Raw genomic sequence first — 13584 nt, 5'->3', positions numbered from 1 at the left:
AGTCTTCTCTTGAGTAACGTACGCTGCCTACGGGGTTCACCGGCATGCAAAATGTCCAGTCCTGTTTCACCCCAAAGGCTTCTTCATAGGCAAGATATCAAGTAACAGTCAATCTCATTCCACCATTGCAATTCCTTCCAGTCAATCTAGTGTCTAGTGTAAGATACCATGGAAAGCTAGTTTGACTGAATGGACAAAGAGTAAATATAAAAATAATATTGTTGCTGTTGCTGATCAGGTTATTGCTGATTAGGAATTTAATAATTAATAGCTGAAATCTTGACTAAGACTGAATATGGGCTGAGAAAAAAATTCATAGATTTTATTCATTTATTTAATTCATTTATACCTTGCCTTTCTCATCAATGGAGACCCAAAGCGGTTTAACATCATTCTCCTCTCCTCCATTTTTATCCTCTCAACAACCCTGTGAGTTGGTTAATTAGGTTAGGTTGGAAGTATGTGACTGGCCTAGGTAAGTTCTGTGACAGAGTGAGAATTTGAACCTGCAGTCTCCTGGATCCCAGTCCAACCCTGTAACTAAGAGCCAAAACACACGAGAAGAAATACCCAGATTCAGCACGTGTTCTCTTACCTCAAGGTTTGCCGGGATCTGTAGGCGTCCTGGAAGCTTAAAGTTTAGCATTTACAGAGCAGCAGGAAGGGGAAGAGAAATACAGGCGCCTGTATTTCCCTTCCCCTTCCTGCTGCTCTGTAAATGCTAAACTTTAAGCTTCCAGGATGCCTACAGATCCCGGCAAACCTTGAGGTAAGAGAACACATGCTGAATCTAGGCATTTCTTCTCGTGTGTTTTGGCTCCAAGACACCATATTGGCTCTAGATTTTCTTTTTTGTGAATTGTCTCATTCCTTTTCTTTGTTACTCAACAGTATCATAAAAACAGGGAATATTTAAATTCTATGGGTCAACAAAAAGCCACACCTAGTATGTAAGGCACTAAATAATCTGGAGTTTGTGCTTTACAGTACATAGTGTTCCTCATACTGGGTATTTCCTTCCCTGATGTTTTCACAAGCATTACACCCTTTCTATATAAAACATGATTCACTTATTTCCCTGTCATTGCCAAATATACAGTATGTCTTAATGTCCCATTAGTGTATATCTGGAAGGAAATAGCAGGGCAGAATTCCAATAGGAAATGGTTATCAGTGATGGGCTGGGGTGGGGGGAGTAAATGCCTCCAGTGGCACAAACTGAAAAATGTACTCTTCCTTTTCTTATCTGGGTGGCTTCCCCTCCCAGAAGAGTATCAGGCAATAACAGGGAAACTGCAGTTTACATACCACACAAGAAACACTGCTATCTTTTTACATTAGTCACAGGCTACATGCTTGAGACATTCTGGGAAGCCCCTGTTAGGAAGGGGGAAATGACTGACATACAAATTCTGTTGCCTCCTGTAATCCACACACAGAAAGGTTTGGAAACCCTTTCTGTAAAGTTTTTGAGACCCAAGACTTAGTAACTACTAACATAGTAATTACTGCTTCCCTTCTTCAACAATTGTGTCTTTATCTGCTTCATCTGTTTTAAAGGCTTTTGGTAAAAGCGATACCCAAGTTAATTCTGCACAGATGCAGGCAGACATGGATGAAAAGGAAATATCAGGTGGTGTGCCAGAGGTAAGTAGATGTGCTGGCTAATTGTGGTATTAGTATTCTTTCAGTTTGTACCAGGATGATATATTACATTTTATAGATCATGATGGGACTCCATTAAGTACTAATATATTAATTAGTTTATTAACACTGCAATCCTAAGCAGAGTTACTCCATTCTAAGTCCATTGGACTGGAGTAACTCTGTTTAGGATCACACTATTAATTTACCGAGGAAATTAGTTTCTTCTTCTTCTTCTAGTATTGTGGAGGGAAAAAACTGGATTTTTGAACTGGTAGTTGTTTTTCCCTTTAGTTTTTCTTAAATTTGAAATTTCTCAGCTGTGGAAATCTTCAGAACATTTCACAGGCATGAATAGAATCGTGGTTCTTATTTTTCACCCAGGGTCCAATACTTCAACATGTGTGGATTGGTCAGTATATTTCAATTATGTATTTGTCAGACCAGTCCTTCTGCCTCACCAATAGGTAAATTATTTTAAAATAACATTTGGGTAACTACAGTTCAGTAGCACCTTAAAGAACAACAAAATTTCCAGGGTATAACCTTTCAACAATTAAACTCCCTTCATGATGAGTCCTAAGAATCTTGTTGATCTTTAAGGTGCTACTGAATTTGAATCTTGCTCTTCTATTGCAGTCCAACATGACTACCCACCTGAAACTATTTTGTATTTTGTATTTTGTAGATATATATATCTAGTGTGGAAATGTGGATTGTTCATCTGTTTGCGTGTATGTGTAATTAATGTTTGTTGCCCTGAACTTTTGGGATGGCATCGGCCACAAATTCCATGAAAATAAATCATAATAATATAACTTGTGATAATTTATAAAATTAGAACAGAGGTCCATTACACCAGATGAAATGTTACCCCTCAGATTATTAACTGCTGGGGAAAAGTAATGAAGGAAGGGCTGTGAAGAGGGATTTTGTGCAATGGTCACCACCATTTTAGATTGTACCCCAGTCACTAAACTAGAGAACTGCTTGTTCTCTAGTCTGCCATTAACAATGCCATCCTAAGCAGAGTTACACTTTCTGTGCCCATCTGTTGACTTAGGAGAGTGTAACTCTTCTTAGGATGGCATTGCTAAACTAGCAAGGCAAGTATAAGAATAAAAAGATGAGAACGAATTTTGACTGAGCCTTCAGAATACTAGTTCTGCATTCAGTCCAACAGTGAGGTATTGTATGTCCAATATTTTGAAACAGAAGCTCATCTTTACTGGAAGTACTAAACATTTCTGTATAAAATCTATTCAATAGTCTCCTGGTTGATTTTAGAATTACAAGCATTCCACACAACATTTGAGGCTATTTTCACTCTGTTTGTCTGCTGTTGTATCTAACGGTGCAATCCCAAGTAGAGTTACACCCTTGTAAATCTGTGGACTTAAACGGATGTGTAATTCTGCCTAGAATGACACTGCTAGACTAACAGTAGGAGTTGTTGAAGACTTTGTGTGGCTTATGTGTTTCAGTCCTGCTGATAGTGCCTCACATGCAATAACCATCACAGTTAGAAATTAAAATTAGGAGTAATCATGCTAAGATATATTGCTTAATGTTTTGAATCTGTAAATACTGTAGTTTGCTGGTCTTTCACACAGACATGGGCACGAATCGAAATACAAAACAAATTTCGTCATGAAACGGGCCGTTTCATTTATCGCAAAACAGCATTTTGTGGGGCTGCGGTTATTTTAAAAGCAGATACATTTTTAGATGTTAAGCAACAAATTATGGGTTGGATCTAGCCAGTTTTTTTGTTCATTCATGACCAGTTCTTCTACTTATTACATATCCTGTTCCATGTGTCCTTCCCCCCCATGATCACCAGCATAACTTTTTGGTTGGTCAAAAGGGATCTTGCCTGCTTTTTTCACCAGTGGAAAAGCTGGCTGGATCAAGCCTGTATTAAACTCAAGAGACACCTCCTTCCAGCCTGGTTATTTATTTACTCTTTTGCATTAAACTGCTTTATGCATCCAGCAAAATAATCATACATCCTATATCAAATTGTGAACCCAAAGGTGGCATTTTATGCTTTTTTATATTAAAACACAAGGAAATCAATTGAGAGAGGGTCCTATTTTTAATTAAGAAGAGTTCCAGTAAAATATACTAAATTTCCATACTCGTTTTTACTAATTAAATTTTATTTTCAAAGCATTTAGAGACAAAAAAGAATGCATCCACAGATGTACTGGAGCTGCAGATTATATCACTGGAAAAGCAGAGGCAAGAGGTAGTTTTAAGCATCCTTTTTGGGACTCTCATGTGGTTTAAGACACAGCAGTTAAACTTGTGAACTGATTTCAATGGATCCTTCTTAATACCTTTACTCCAATACAGAACACTACGGGATGGATCTTGTGAATTGTGAATGGAATGTATATCTGGGCTGTGCATCATCACATTAAAAAGCTGCTTTTGAGGATTGGGTGGACTTTTGAGAATAGAGTGAGATGTGGTACAAGAGGAGATGTAATAGCTGAGTCTGCACTGGTCAATTGTGCTGGTTCAGTTCCCATACTGCAGCTTTTTTCATGAATATCTGCACCAGATTTGCTACCATGAGCAGTCACTCTGGCCACTATACAACTTTTCCCTCGCTTTCCTGGGAGAGTATATACTCCAACTTATGCCCTGACTTTTAAAAAAAAATCCACTTTGTGATAGGCTGTTTTCCTGTGCATATTGTTTATTCTGTTTTTGGTGTTCCACCCTCTTCCCTCCTCCCATTCCCTGCCAGCTCAGTGCATGATTGGCTACTCTTGTCTAGCCAGTCACTCCCCTTCCCTCCTTTCCATTCATCCCCATTCCCTTCTTTCTTCTTTTAATGTTTTTTTTAAAGTCCAGCACAGGATCGATGAATTGCTGGTTTGAAAGTGCACAGGGAAGTTCCTTTTTTATTCTTTTTGCTTTGGCATGGGTGGGAATATTGTATAGAGGGCTAAATATCTGGGTATCAAAAATAAGGATTTTAATATCGAGTTTTAGAGACGTGCAAACAGCCACATACAACCTGATTCCATGTCTTTCAGCTTGACTTCAGGGAAAGTGAGGAGTTATGTCCCCAGTGCAGATCAAGAAAACTGAATTGACAGAAGTTGCCCCACCACTCTCACTTGTGCAAACTCTTGCTTTGTTCACAACTTCTTGTGAACTGTGAACTTTCAAAACTGTGAGGGAAGTATGCAAGTCTTTAAAATTTCTGTTGGGAGTTTTGTGTTTAATATTTACATTACTACAATGTTAATGATGAGTCAACTGACACTCCCTTGCTAGCTATTTGACTTGCATTAGGAAGCCTCAATCCTTTCCTTCACTTTGCTTTATGACTTGTGCTACAAGGAAATAAGGTATTAGTTAAAACATTCCATACTGTTATATTGTCGAAGGCTTTCCATACTGTTATCTCTACAGTAATGCAAAACAGTTGTAACTAGTGTCATGAAGTGACTGGCAGCAAATACAGCCCATAATATCCTAAATAGCCAGAAGCTTTTATACTTTACTGGCTTTATAATGGTGACATTATAAAGTGAAAGACTGGTAGTGAGTGCTCCCCATCTGACTGTAGAACTGTCTCCTGGTTCCTGACCATCTTCTAGACAACAATTTGGTGGCTGATGTTGACAGACTCTTTTAATAATACATTTGAACTTGATATAAAAATGTTATTTTTAAATGTTTTCTGTCCTCCAGAGCACTGAAGGGCAAATTAAATCTCTAAAATAATATATCAAATGATAATGTATTCAAAGATTTAAAGACAAGACCACGGTAACATTTTAAGAATGATATGAGAAGAATTTATCTAAAATGACTGATTAATCATTTCAGCTTTTGATGGTGAACAATCAATGGGATCAACAATTTAGGCAGATGAAGCAGTACTATGAAAAAAAGGTAAAAAATGGCTACTTTATCAGAGTTTATTGCCCTGACTGTAAGAGCTGCCTGTTTTAATTATACTAGTAATTTAGCAGATTTTAGCTGTGTTATAAGAGGATGCTTGGATTAAAATGAACAACAGTGTCCACGTGCAATTAGGTAATAGCAGTAACTAGCAAGAATATTTATTTTAGTTCATTTATACCATGTCTTTGCCCCCCCCCCCAGACCCAAGGTGGCTCACATCACTTACATCATTCTCCTCTCCATTTTATCTTCACAACAATCTTTACAGCACAATTCTGGGGAGGGGGGGAAAGCACCCTGGAAGCTGGCTAAAAGTCATGTTGGTGTATCCTGTACTTATGCTGGTGTAACCCCCCCCCCCACCATGATGGTACAGCAGCCCGGCACCACTCCACCTGGCGCCAGAACATGGCAGCTGGAGGAGGGCATAATAGGAGTGCAAGTCCCTGCACTGGAGGATTGGGGAGTGGGCCAGGGGTGAGGTTTGACTTAGTTGGCTCTTCAAGCCATTTTGGGCATGGGAAACTTGGAAACTTGGAAAGTTATGCCACAAAAAATTATGGCAGGCCATAGGCATCCAATGTGAAGGAAAAGTCGACTGCCCTCCCGCACCCAGCTCTGCCCAAGTGGCCTGGTAGAGCATAGGATGCCAACTAACGTGGGGGCCAATCTGCTTGTGCCCCTGTGGTGGCCAAGCCCCCTTCTCCATGCCCAGTCAGCCCCTCAGGCACCTTACATAACCTCCAGGCAGTGTGTCCATAACCCCAGGTAAGTAGGGAGGCAACTGGAAGCTTTGCTCAGGAGCCCCCTGCTGTGGGGAATTGGAGCATGAGGTGAGAAAGGGTGCTCTTGGTGACTGGGCAAAAGTGCAAAGGGGGAAGTTTACAAAATCAGAGCATGCCTCACACTCAAATATGGGAAAAGATTATATGACTAACAACTACCACTCAAGTTTCCTTGCAGGTTACCCATCTCCTGAGTCCTGGCTCAGGGAGGGGTGAGGGCACACTGATAGGTTAGAAGGAGCTAGGGAGGCAGCTACCCCAGCTTGATTATTCACGTTGGCCTCCCCTTTCCCCTCACTGTGCCCCCCAAATGCTGGTCTCTGTGGTTGAGGCTCGCCAGGTAAGGCGCAACACCTGCCTTTGAGCTGGCGTGGCCCATGCCTGCTACAGAGGCAGTTGCCCCGGGATCCATGCTCAACATACCTGTGTTGGGGGGGGGGGTTGCTTCCAGCAACCTATGTCACAGCTCTGTTTGGACTCCCTTGTCGGGGCTCCCCCCTCAGGCAGAGGAGAGAGCACGGCTGTGGGTTGAGGTGACTGGATGCTCAATTTTGTAACTCCCTTACGATGATGGGCATGCATCCCCATGACTGTCTCCCTCACAGGATCACAGCTCCAGGTAACCAGGCAACAGTGGAACATCCCGATGCAGTTGAGGAGCACTTTCTTGCCAGGGAGGCATCCATCATCTGGTTTCTGGCAGCACCTGTAGCAATGAAGCTACTGCTGCCATCCGCAGCCATAGACACTTTCCCCAGCTGTGGAAGACCTGGCTGTGGCTTGCACAAGGCCAGACCTGTCACCACACATATCTCCGTTTACCTTCCTGGTAGATTGAGACCTGTCAGGGAGGCCGAGAAGCAGCATTGTTCCAGCCCCCAGTAATCCTTCTCAACTGCCATTTGAATCAGCCCCAGATGTGGTTCCCCAGGCAGCCCCACTGCTGAGAAAGCAGCACAAGGAATGGCTCTCCTGGCCCTGACTGCCATGCTAACAGGCACAGCTCCCTACACAGCTTCCCAAGGGAAGTTGGCAACACACGTTCATACATCCTCTTCACTTTTGGCAGTTCAATAAAGTCTGTGTTGAACAACAACTCCCTCCTTGTCTGTTTGCTTGCCTGTGCATGACAGTAGTCCCTCATCTCCACTTCCCCGTAGGACTGCCTTTCCGCACATTTATTTATTTATTTGTAGTCCGTCTTTCTCACTGAGACTCAAGGCAGATTACATAGCATGAGATTAGTACAATCAGTATCGGGGACATTTCCATACAGTATCAAGGACATCTCCATACAGTGTTAAGGACATTTCCACAACAATGTCATGTGTGCCATCACTTCAAGGAAAACCCAGAAATGACGTTATGGCATTCTATGAAGTTTATAATGGTTTCTAGAGAGGCTTCATGTCATTTATAGGCTTTTCCTGGAGGTAACATCATGCCCATAGCAATTTTAAAAATATTTTTTCTCTTCCCCTGCCCAAATTTCTGTATAGCTTTATAACATTCAATGAGATCATATTTTTGACATGTTGATCTGGCAACCATAGTAACCTAATACTGTTCTAAAGCAGTGTGTTTATGACTTGAGGCATTCCTTAGATTCCCACATGGGCCATTGTATTGTGGGTTGTTTGTTATATGCCGTTAAGTCATTTCTGACTTATAGCAACCCTATGAATGAAAGACCTCCCAAACGTTCTATCATTAACAGCCTTGCTCAGATCTTGCAGACTGTAGGCAGTGGCTTCTTTTATTGAGACAAGCCATTTCATAATGGGTCGTCCTTTCCTACTGCCTTTCACCTTTCCTAGCCTCATTGTCCTTTCCAGTGAATCTTGTCTTCTCATGATGTGACCAAAGTACTATAGCCTCATTTTTGTCATTTTAACTTCTAGGGAGTATTCCAGGTTGATTTGATCTAAAACTCACTTATTTGTCTTTTTGGCCATCCATGGTGTCTGTAAAATTCTCCTCCAGCACCACATTTTGAATGAAACAATTTTCTTCCTGTCAGCTTTCTTCACTATCCTGTTCTCACATCCATGCACAGTAATGGGGAATACCACAGTGTGGATTACCTGTCTTGGTTCCAGTGACACATTCTTGTCCTTAAGGATCTTTTCTTGTTCCATCATAGCTGCCCTTCCAAGTCTCAGTCTCCTTCTGATTTCTTGATTGCAGTCTCCTTTTTGGTTGATGACTACGCTATGTAATAAAAAAAAACCTTTAACAATTTCAGTTTCTTCATTGTCAACCTTAACATTGTGTAGTTCCTCAGTATTCATTACTTTTGTCTTCTTGATGTTCAGCTGTAATCCTGCTTTGGCACTTTCTCCTATAACCTTCATCAGAGACATTTCAAGTCTCTACTATTTCCTGCCAGTAATGTTGTATCATCTACATATCTAAAATTGTTATAGTTCCTTCCATCCATTTTCACTCCAGCTTCTTCTAAATTTAATCCAGTTTACCTTGTGATATGTGTTCTGCCTATAGGTTGAACAGATATGGAGATAATAATACATCCTTTTCTAACACCTTTGCCAATTGGAAACCATTCTCTTTACCCATATTCTGTCCCAACAGTAGCTTCTTATCCAGAGTACAATCAAATGTTGCGTGACACAACCATTTCTTTTAACACCATCCATAGCTTTTCATGATCTGCTGAGTCAAAAACTTTGCTGTTATCTATAAAATGCAGGCTTATTTTCTTCTGAACTTCACTGGTATGCTGCATTAAGCCATCATTAATTTGCAATATGATATCTAGTGCATCTTCCTTTTCTGAATCCAGTTTGAACATGCGGCATTTCTCATTCCATATATGGTAAGAGCTTTTGTTCTATTACCAAATCATTGCATTTCCTACCCAGTTATTAACTGTTTTTGTCTCCTGGTGGAATCTTTTTGAGATAAATTGATGTATCTTAACTTGTTCACTTTGTGTATGTGATCATGATGCAGGTCACAGAACTGAAAGCAAAACTGGAAGTAATACAGAAGAGTGTCAGGGAGCTGGAAAAAGAAAAGCACCAAATGCAGAAAGAATGCCAAAGACTGGAAGCCCTGGCTAGGGATCAACTTTTACAGGAAACGGTAGGAGAGCTGTGGTGTTTTGCCCTTTGCGCGAGTGCTTACAGGTCTGGATGCCAATATTTAATGTACTAATCTGGTTCATGTAATTGAAGCTTGCACTTCAGCATTTTACTGAATTGTATTTTGGATGAAAAAGCACACAATGTTTTATTAGCAGAAGTTTCTACAACTCTCATTATCTATTACTTGTTTTAAAAAGACAACAAGTGCCACCTATTTCTCAAGGTAGCTATTGTTCCATTACCCTTTTTCTTTAATAGGGACCCAGAGCTGTAGTCTTATTGCTTACTCACCTAAAATTTTTTTTTCAAGTAACATAGAATGAAGTGGGATATGCATTATGTGTACCTCAGAGCTTTTAAGTCTCTCCCCCACCTTACTCCTGACCTGGAAAAAAAGTAATGTTGTAAAACAAAGGGAAAAAACTAAATCCCTTTTTCACTTTTAGTCTTAATATAAATGTGATTATAGTAGGGTTGCCAGGCCCCCTCAATCTCCCAGCAGGAGATTGAGACCTGGCTCTTACTGGGAGGGAGGGGGAAGCACGCGCGCGCACGCGTGCACTCCTGCAAGCGTGATGACATCACTGCTGGGAAGTGATGTCACCACGCAGCCTGTTGGGGCACGAATCGGGCCCGTTGTGGGCCCCTGTGGAGCACAGGAGCATTCCTGCGCTCTGCAGGGGCCCACAACAGGCCTGATCCGCACCCAAATGGGCCTGATCCGTGCCCATTTTGGCACAGATCAGGTCCGTTTCGGCACGGATTGGGCCCATTTTAGGCCCCTGTGGAGCATGTGAGCATTCCTGCGCTCCGCAGGGGCCCACAATGGGCCCAATCCGCACCAAAATGGGCCCGATCCGCGCCCATTTTGGTGTGGATTGGGCCCGTTTTGGTGCAGATTGGGCCCATTGTGGGCCCCTGCAGAGTGCAGGAATGCTCCCGCGCTCCACAGGGGCCCCGATCCAGGCCAAAACAGGCCTGATCCTGGCGGTTGCTGTGTGCGGGGGCGCGCAGCACTGCAGGGGGGGGCGCGCATGGAAGGTGCGCACCCCCCTGCTGGCCAGGTAGGGAGGGGCGGGGGTGGCAGGGTGGGGACGGGGGATCCCCTGCCCCCACTGGGGGTCTGGCAGCCCTAGATTATAGTGAGGCATAAGTATGAGCCTTTGATTTTATGTGCCCAGCTTCTCACCCGTATCAGTCACTCGTGCTAACTATGCCTGTATAACTGCTTTGCGTAGATATCAGCCCAATTTGAACATGATTTAGGACTGCCAAGCTCTCAGTGGGTGTGGAGCATTCCCTGCCCTCACTCTCACAGCTCCATGTGTGGCATCACATCATTTCTGGTAAAAAACCAGAAGTGATATAGGGTATTTATAAGTGTAGCCATAAACCATACAATCGAGTTTCAAGTGATTCCTAGAGTTGCCTGTGTCATTTTTTTTAAAAAAAATTGGAAATGGCATGAGACCACAGCTAATGCCACAGTCCCCCCCAATATGGCTACCGACAGCCCACCCACCAGTTGCCAGGCAACTCTGATAACATTGGACATCTTTAGGAATTAATGTAAGGAATTTTTGTTTAAATAGGTACTTAGTGATTGGGGGAAAACATTTGTTTTACATTTCCTTTGGATAAGGGCAGCAGGTCATTCTGGAAGTTCTCTTCCTCAGGAGTTGGGACCAGGAGGCAGCAAGTTTAAGATATCTGAAGAAGGGTGTCCCTACTGTCAATCTCTTCCTGCCTAGACTAGGAAACATGTTGTAATCTGTCATCAGACCTTCCTGTTTCATCTACTCTTTTTTTATTCTGTCTTCTTTAGTTTTAATCTATTATATCACCTTTTCTTGCATTTTCTCCCCTCCCACCCATCAGTCAAGAAAGTTATTATGCAAGAGCTTCAGGCATTTTAACTGTCTGAGATTCTGGCTATAGGAAGAAGTTTTGTTTTTTTTATTTTGAAATATTATGCTCAGATTCTTCTATCTTGGATAAGGAACACTGAATGCAGCATCTTCCACTCTTTTGCACCATATAGCTTTCCAGCTCCGTCCTTTTTTCACAGGAAGTATGATGGCATTGAAAGAAAGCAGATGATTTTCATATGCTTTTCCTTACAGCTATAGCTGCCATTTTGTCTTCTTCTGTTACAGCGAGGGACTTAAGTGATGGAGGGGAAGTCAGTTATGTGAAGACTATCCTATGGCACTCATAGAAAGACCATCCACTTGGCTGTTCTGGTCTGCATAAGGGGGATTATTTTGTCAGAGATTCCAGAATGCTTCTCATTGACTCAACACACTCCTAGTGGTGGGCAGAATTCCTGTCAGTGCCTACTGGCATTGGCAACCTGCAATAATTGGCAGCTGTACCCAATTAACAGGGCTTTTTCTCAGCTGGAACGCAGTGGAACAGAGTTCCGGAACCTCTTGAAAATGGTCACATGGCTGGTGGCCCTGCCCCCTGACCTCCAGACAGAGGGGATTTTAGATTGCCCTCCGTGCCGCCAGCAGCGTGGAGGACAATCCAAACACCCCTCTGTCTGGAGATCAGGGGGCGGGGCCACCAGCCATGTGACGATTTTCTCCGAGGGCAACCCACTGAGTTCCACCACCTCTTTTCCCAGAAAAAAGCCCTGCCAATGAACATCATGTATCTCAATCTCAAGCTGGATGATTCTGTACCTATTGTGAATACAGCTCCTGTTCCAAAGAAAAGGGGGAGGCCCAATAGCTCAGTCTATCAGATTTCCCACTTCCGAATGTTCTTGTGCTCATGCCTGAAAGGAAATTCCCCAGGTAAACCAAACTGTTCCTTCTAAAAAGAAATTAAAAATGACACTTGCCCTGAAACTGAAGGACAGAGCAAGTTAAAAAAAATCATATAATTTTTACAAGATGTTATTGCTATGGCTGGGGATTACGGAGCTACTATTGTACTCCATCCCTGGCCTTCAGTGCTTTTTTTTTTGACAAGCATATCTTCTAACAACAAGGCCTTCAGGGTGGTATTTATAGATGTGAACAGGTCAGCTCTATATTTTCTTAGCTACCTCATGTAGTTTTATGAGCTGTATGTGCCACAAGAGAGCCCAAAAGGTTGTCAATGGATGGTAATCAGACTTTAGAATATCTAGGATGAGCTATCCATCAGTTTTGCTGCTGCTTGCTTTCTGAAAAGTTTGGCACACTCACAAAGAATAATAAAAAATACATCACGTCTGTCAGGCTGCAGTCTTTGGGGAGGGGGGAGACCCTGAAAAATGCAGCCATGTGCACTTTATCAGCATATCTATGTGTTTTTATGTTTCAGAGAGACAAAAATATCCTGAAGGAAGAGAACAGTCTTCTGAAAGAAGAAAGTACCTTGGCAAACACAAAGAAAATGCATTACGAATATGAAATTAATCGCCTGAACAAGGTACAAATCATTCTTGTTTCAGGATTTCTGTTATCTTTGATTAGAAATCCTTATTTGTTCAATACATAAATCTGTTTGGCAATATCAGATTGTGAAGTTTCTCTTTTCTGCCACCTGCTATCTTCATGTGGGTGTAAGTGGTAGAATATCTTCCCACTTCCAGTCCATAGCTCTGGAAGGGCCTAGGGCAGATGAAGACTATTATAAGGAAGAGTTGTTTTTTTCTCTTAGTAGGCTGGGAACTCTGCCATTTCATCGGTACTTACCTGCTTTTCACTTCATGTGATACTGTGGACACTGTAAAATGGAGTTGTATATCAGTAAACATGCTTTGGACCTGCTCATCTCTATCTGCTGTGTTTGAAGATGTGGACCTCCCTTTCAAGTATAGTATAGACTCTGTGGACATTCTTGTCTCCTTACTTACCCTCTTCAATCAGATATTTCCCTGTCCTCCAATCAGGGCTTTTTATCAGGGGAAACGCGGGGGAACGGAGTTCCGGAACCTCTTGAAAATGGTCACATGGCTGGTGGCCCCGCCCCCTGATCTCCAGATAGAGGGGAGTTTAGATTGCCCTCCGTGCCTCTCGGTGGCGCGGAGGGCAATCTAAACTCCCCTCTGTCTGGAGACCAGGGGGCGGGGCCACCAGCCATGTGACCATTTTCTCCTAGGGCAACCCACTGAGTTCCACCAC

The 13584-nt window shown here is 42.4% G+C and overlaps 1 protein-coding gene across 1 annotated transcript in view; it reads left to right on the top strand.

Annotated features, from left to right (window-relative positions):
- Positions 1–1445: 1445 nt before the first annotated feature.
- Positions 1446–13584, top strand: part of TNIP3 (TNFAIP3 interacting protein 3) — a 29686-nt gene continuing 17547 nt past the window's right edge. Inside the window, exons 1-5 of the mRNA XM_054989624.1 lie at positions 1446–1647; positions 3818–3895; positions 5497–5562; positions 9333–9464; positions 12782–12889. Coding sequence (XP_054845599.1) covers positions 1600–1647; positions 3818–3895; positions 5497–5562; positions 9333–9464; positions 12782–12889 — 432 coding nt within the window. The 5' untranslated portion in view covers positions 1446–1599. The remainder of the gene's footprint in view (positions 1648–3817; positions 3896–5496; positions 5563–9332; positions 9465–12781; positions 12890–13584) is intronic.

This window comes from Eublepharis macularius, chromosome 10 (assembly GCF_028583425.1).
Source record: "Eublepharis macularius isolate TG4126 chromosome 10, MPM_Emac_v1.0, whole genome shotgun sequence".
Taxonomy (NCBI): Eukaryota; Metazoa; Chordata; class Lepidosauria; order Squamata; family Eublepharidae; genus Eublepharis; species Eublepharis macularius.
The sequence above is the reverse complement of the archived record's forward strand: the minus strand, read 5'-3'. Positions and strand labels throughout refer to the sequence as shown.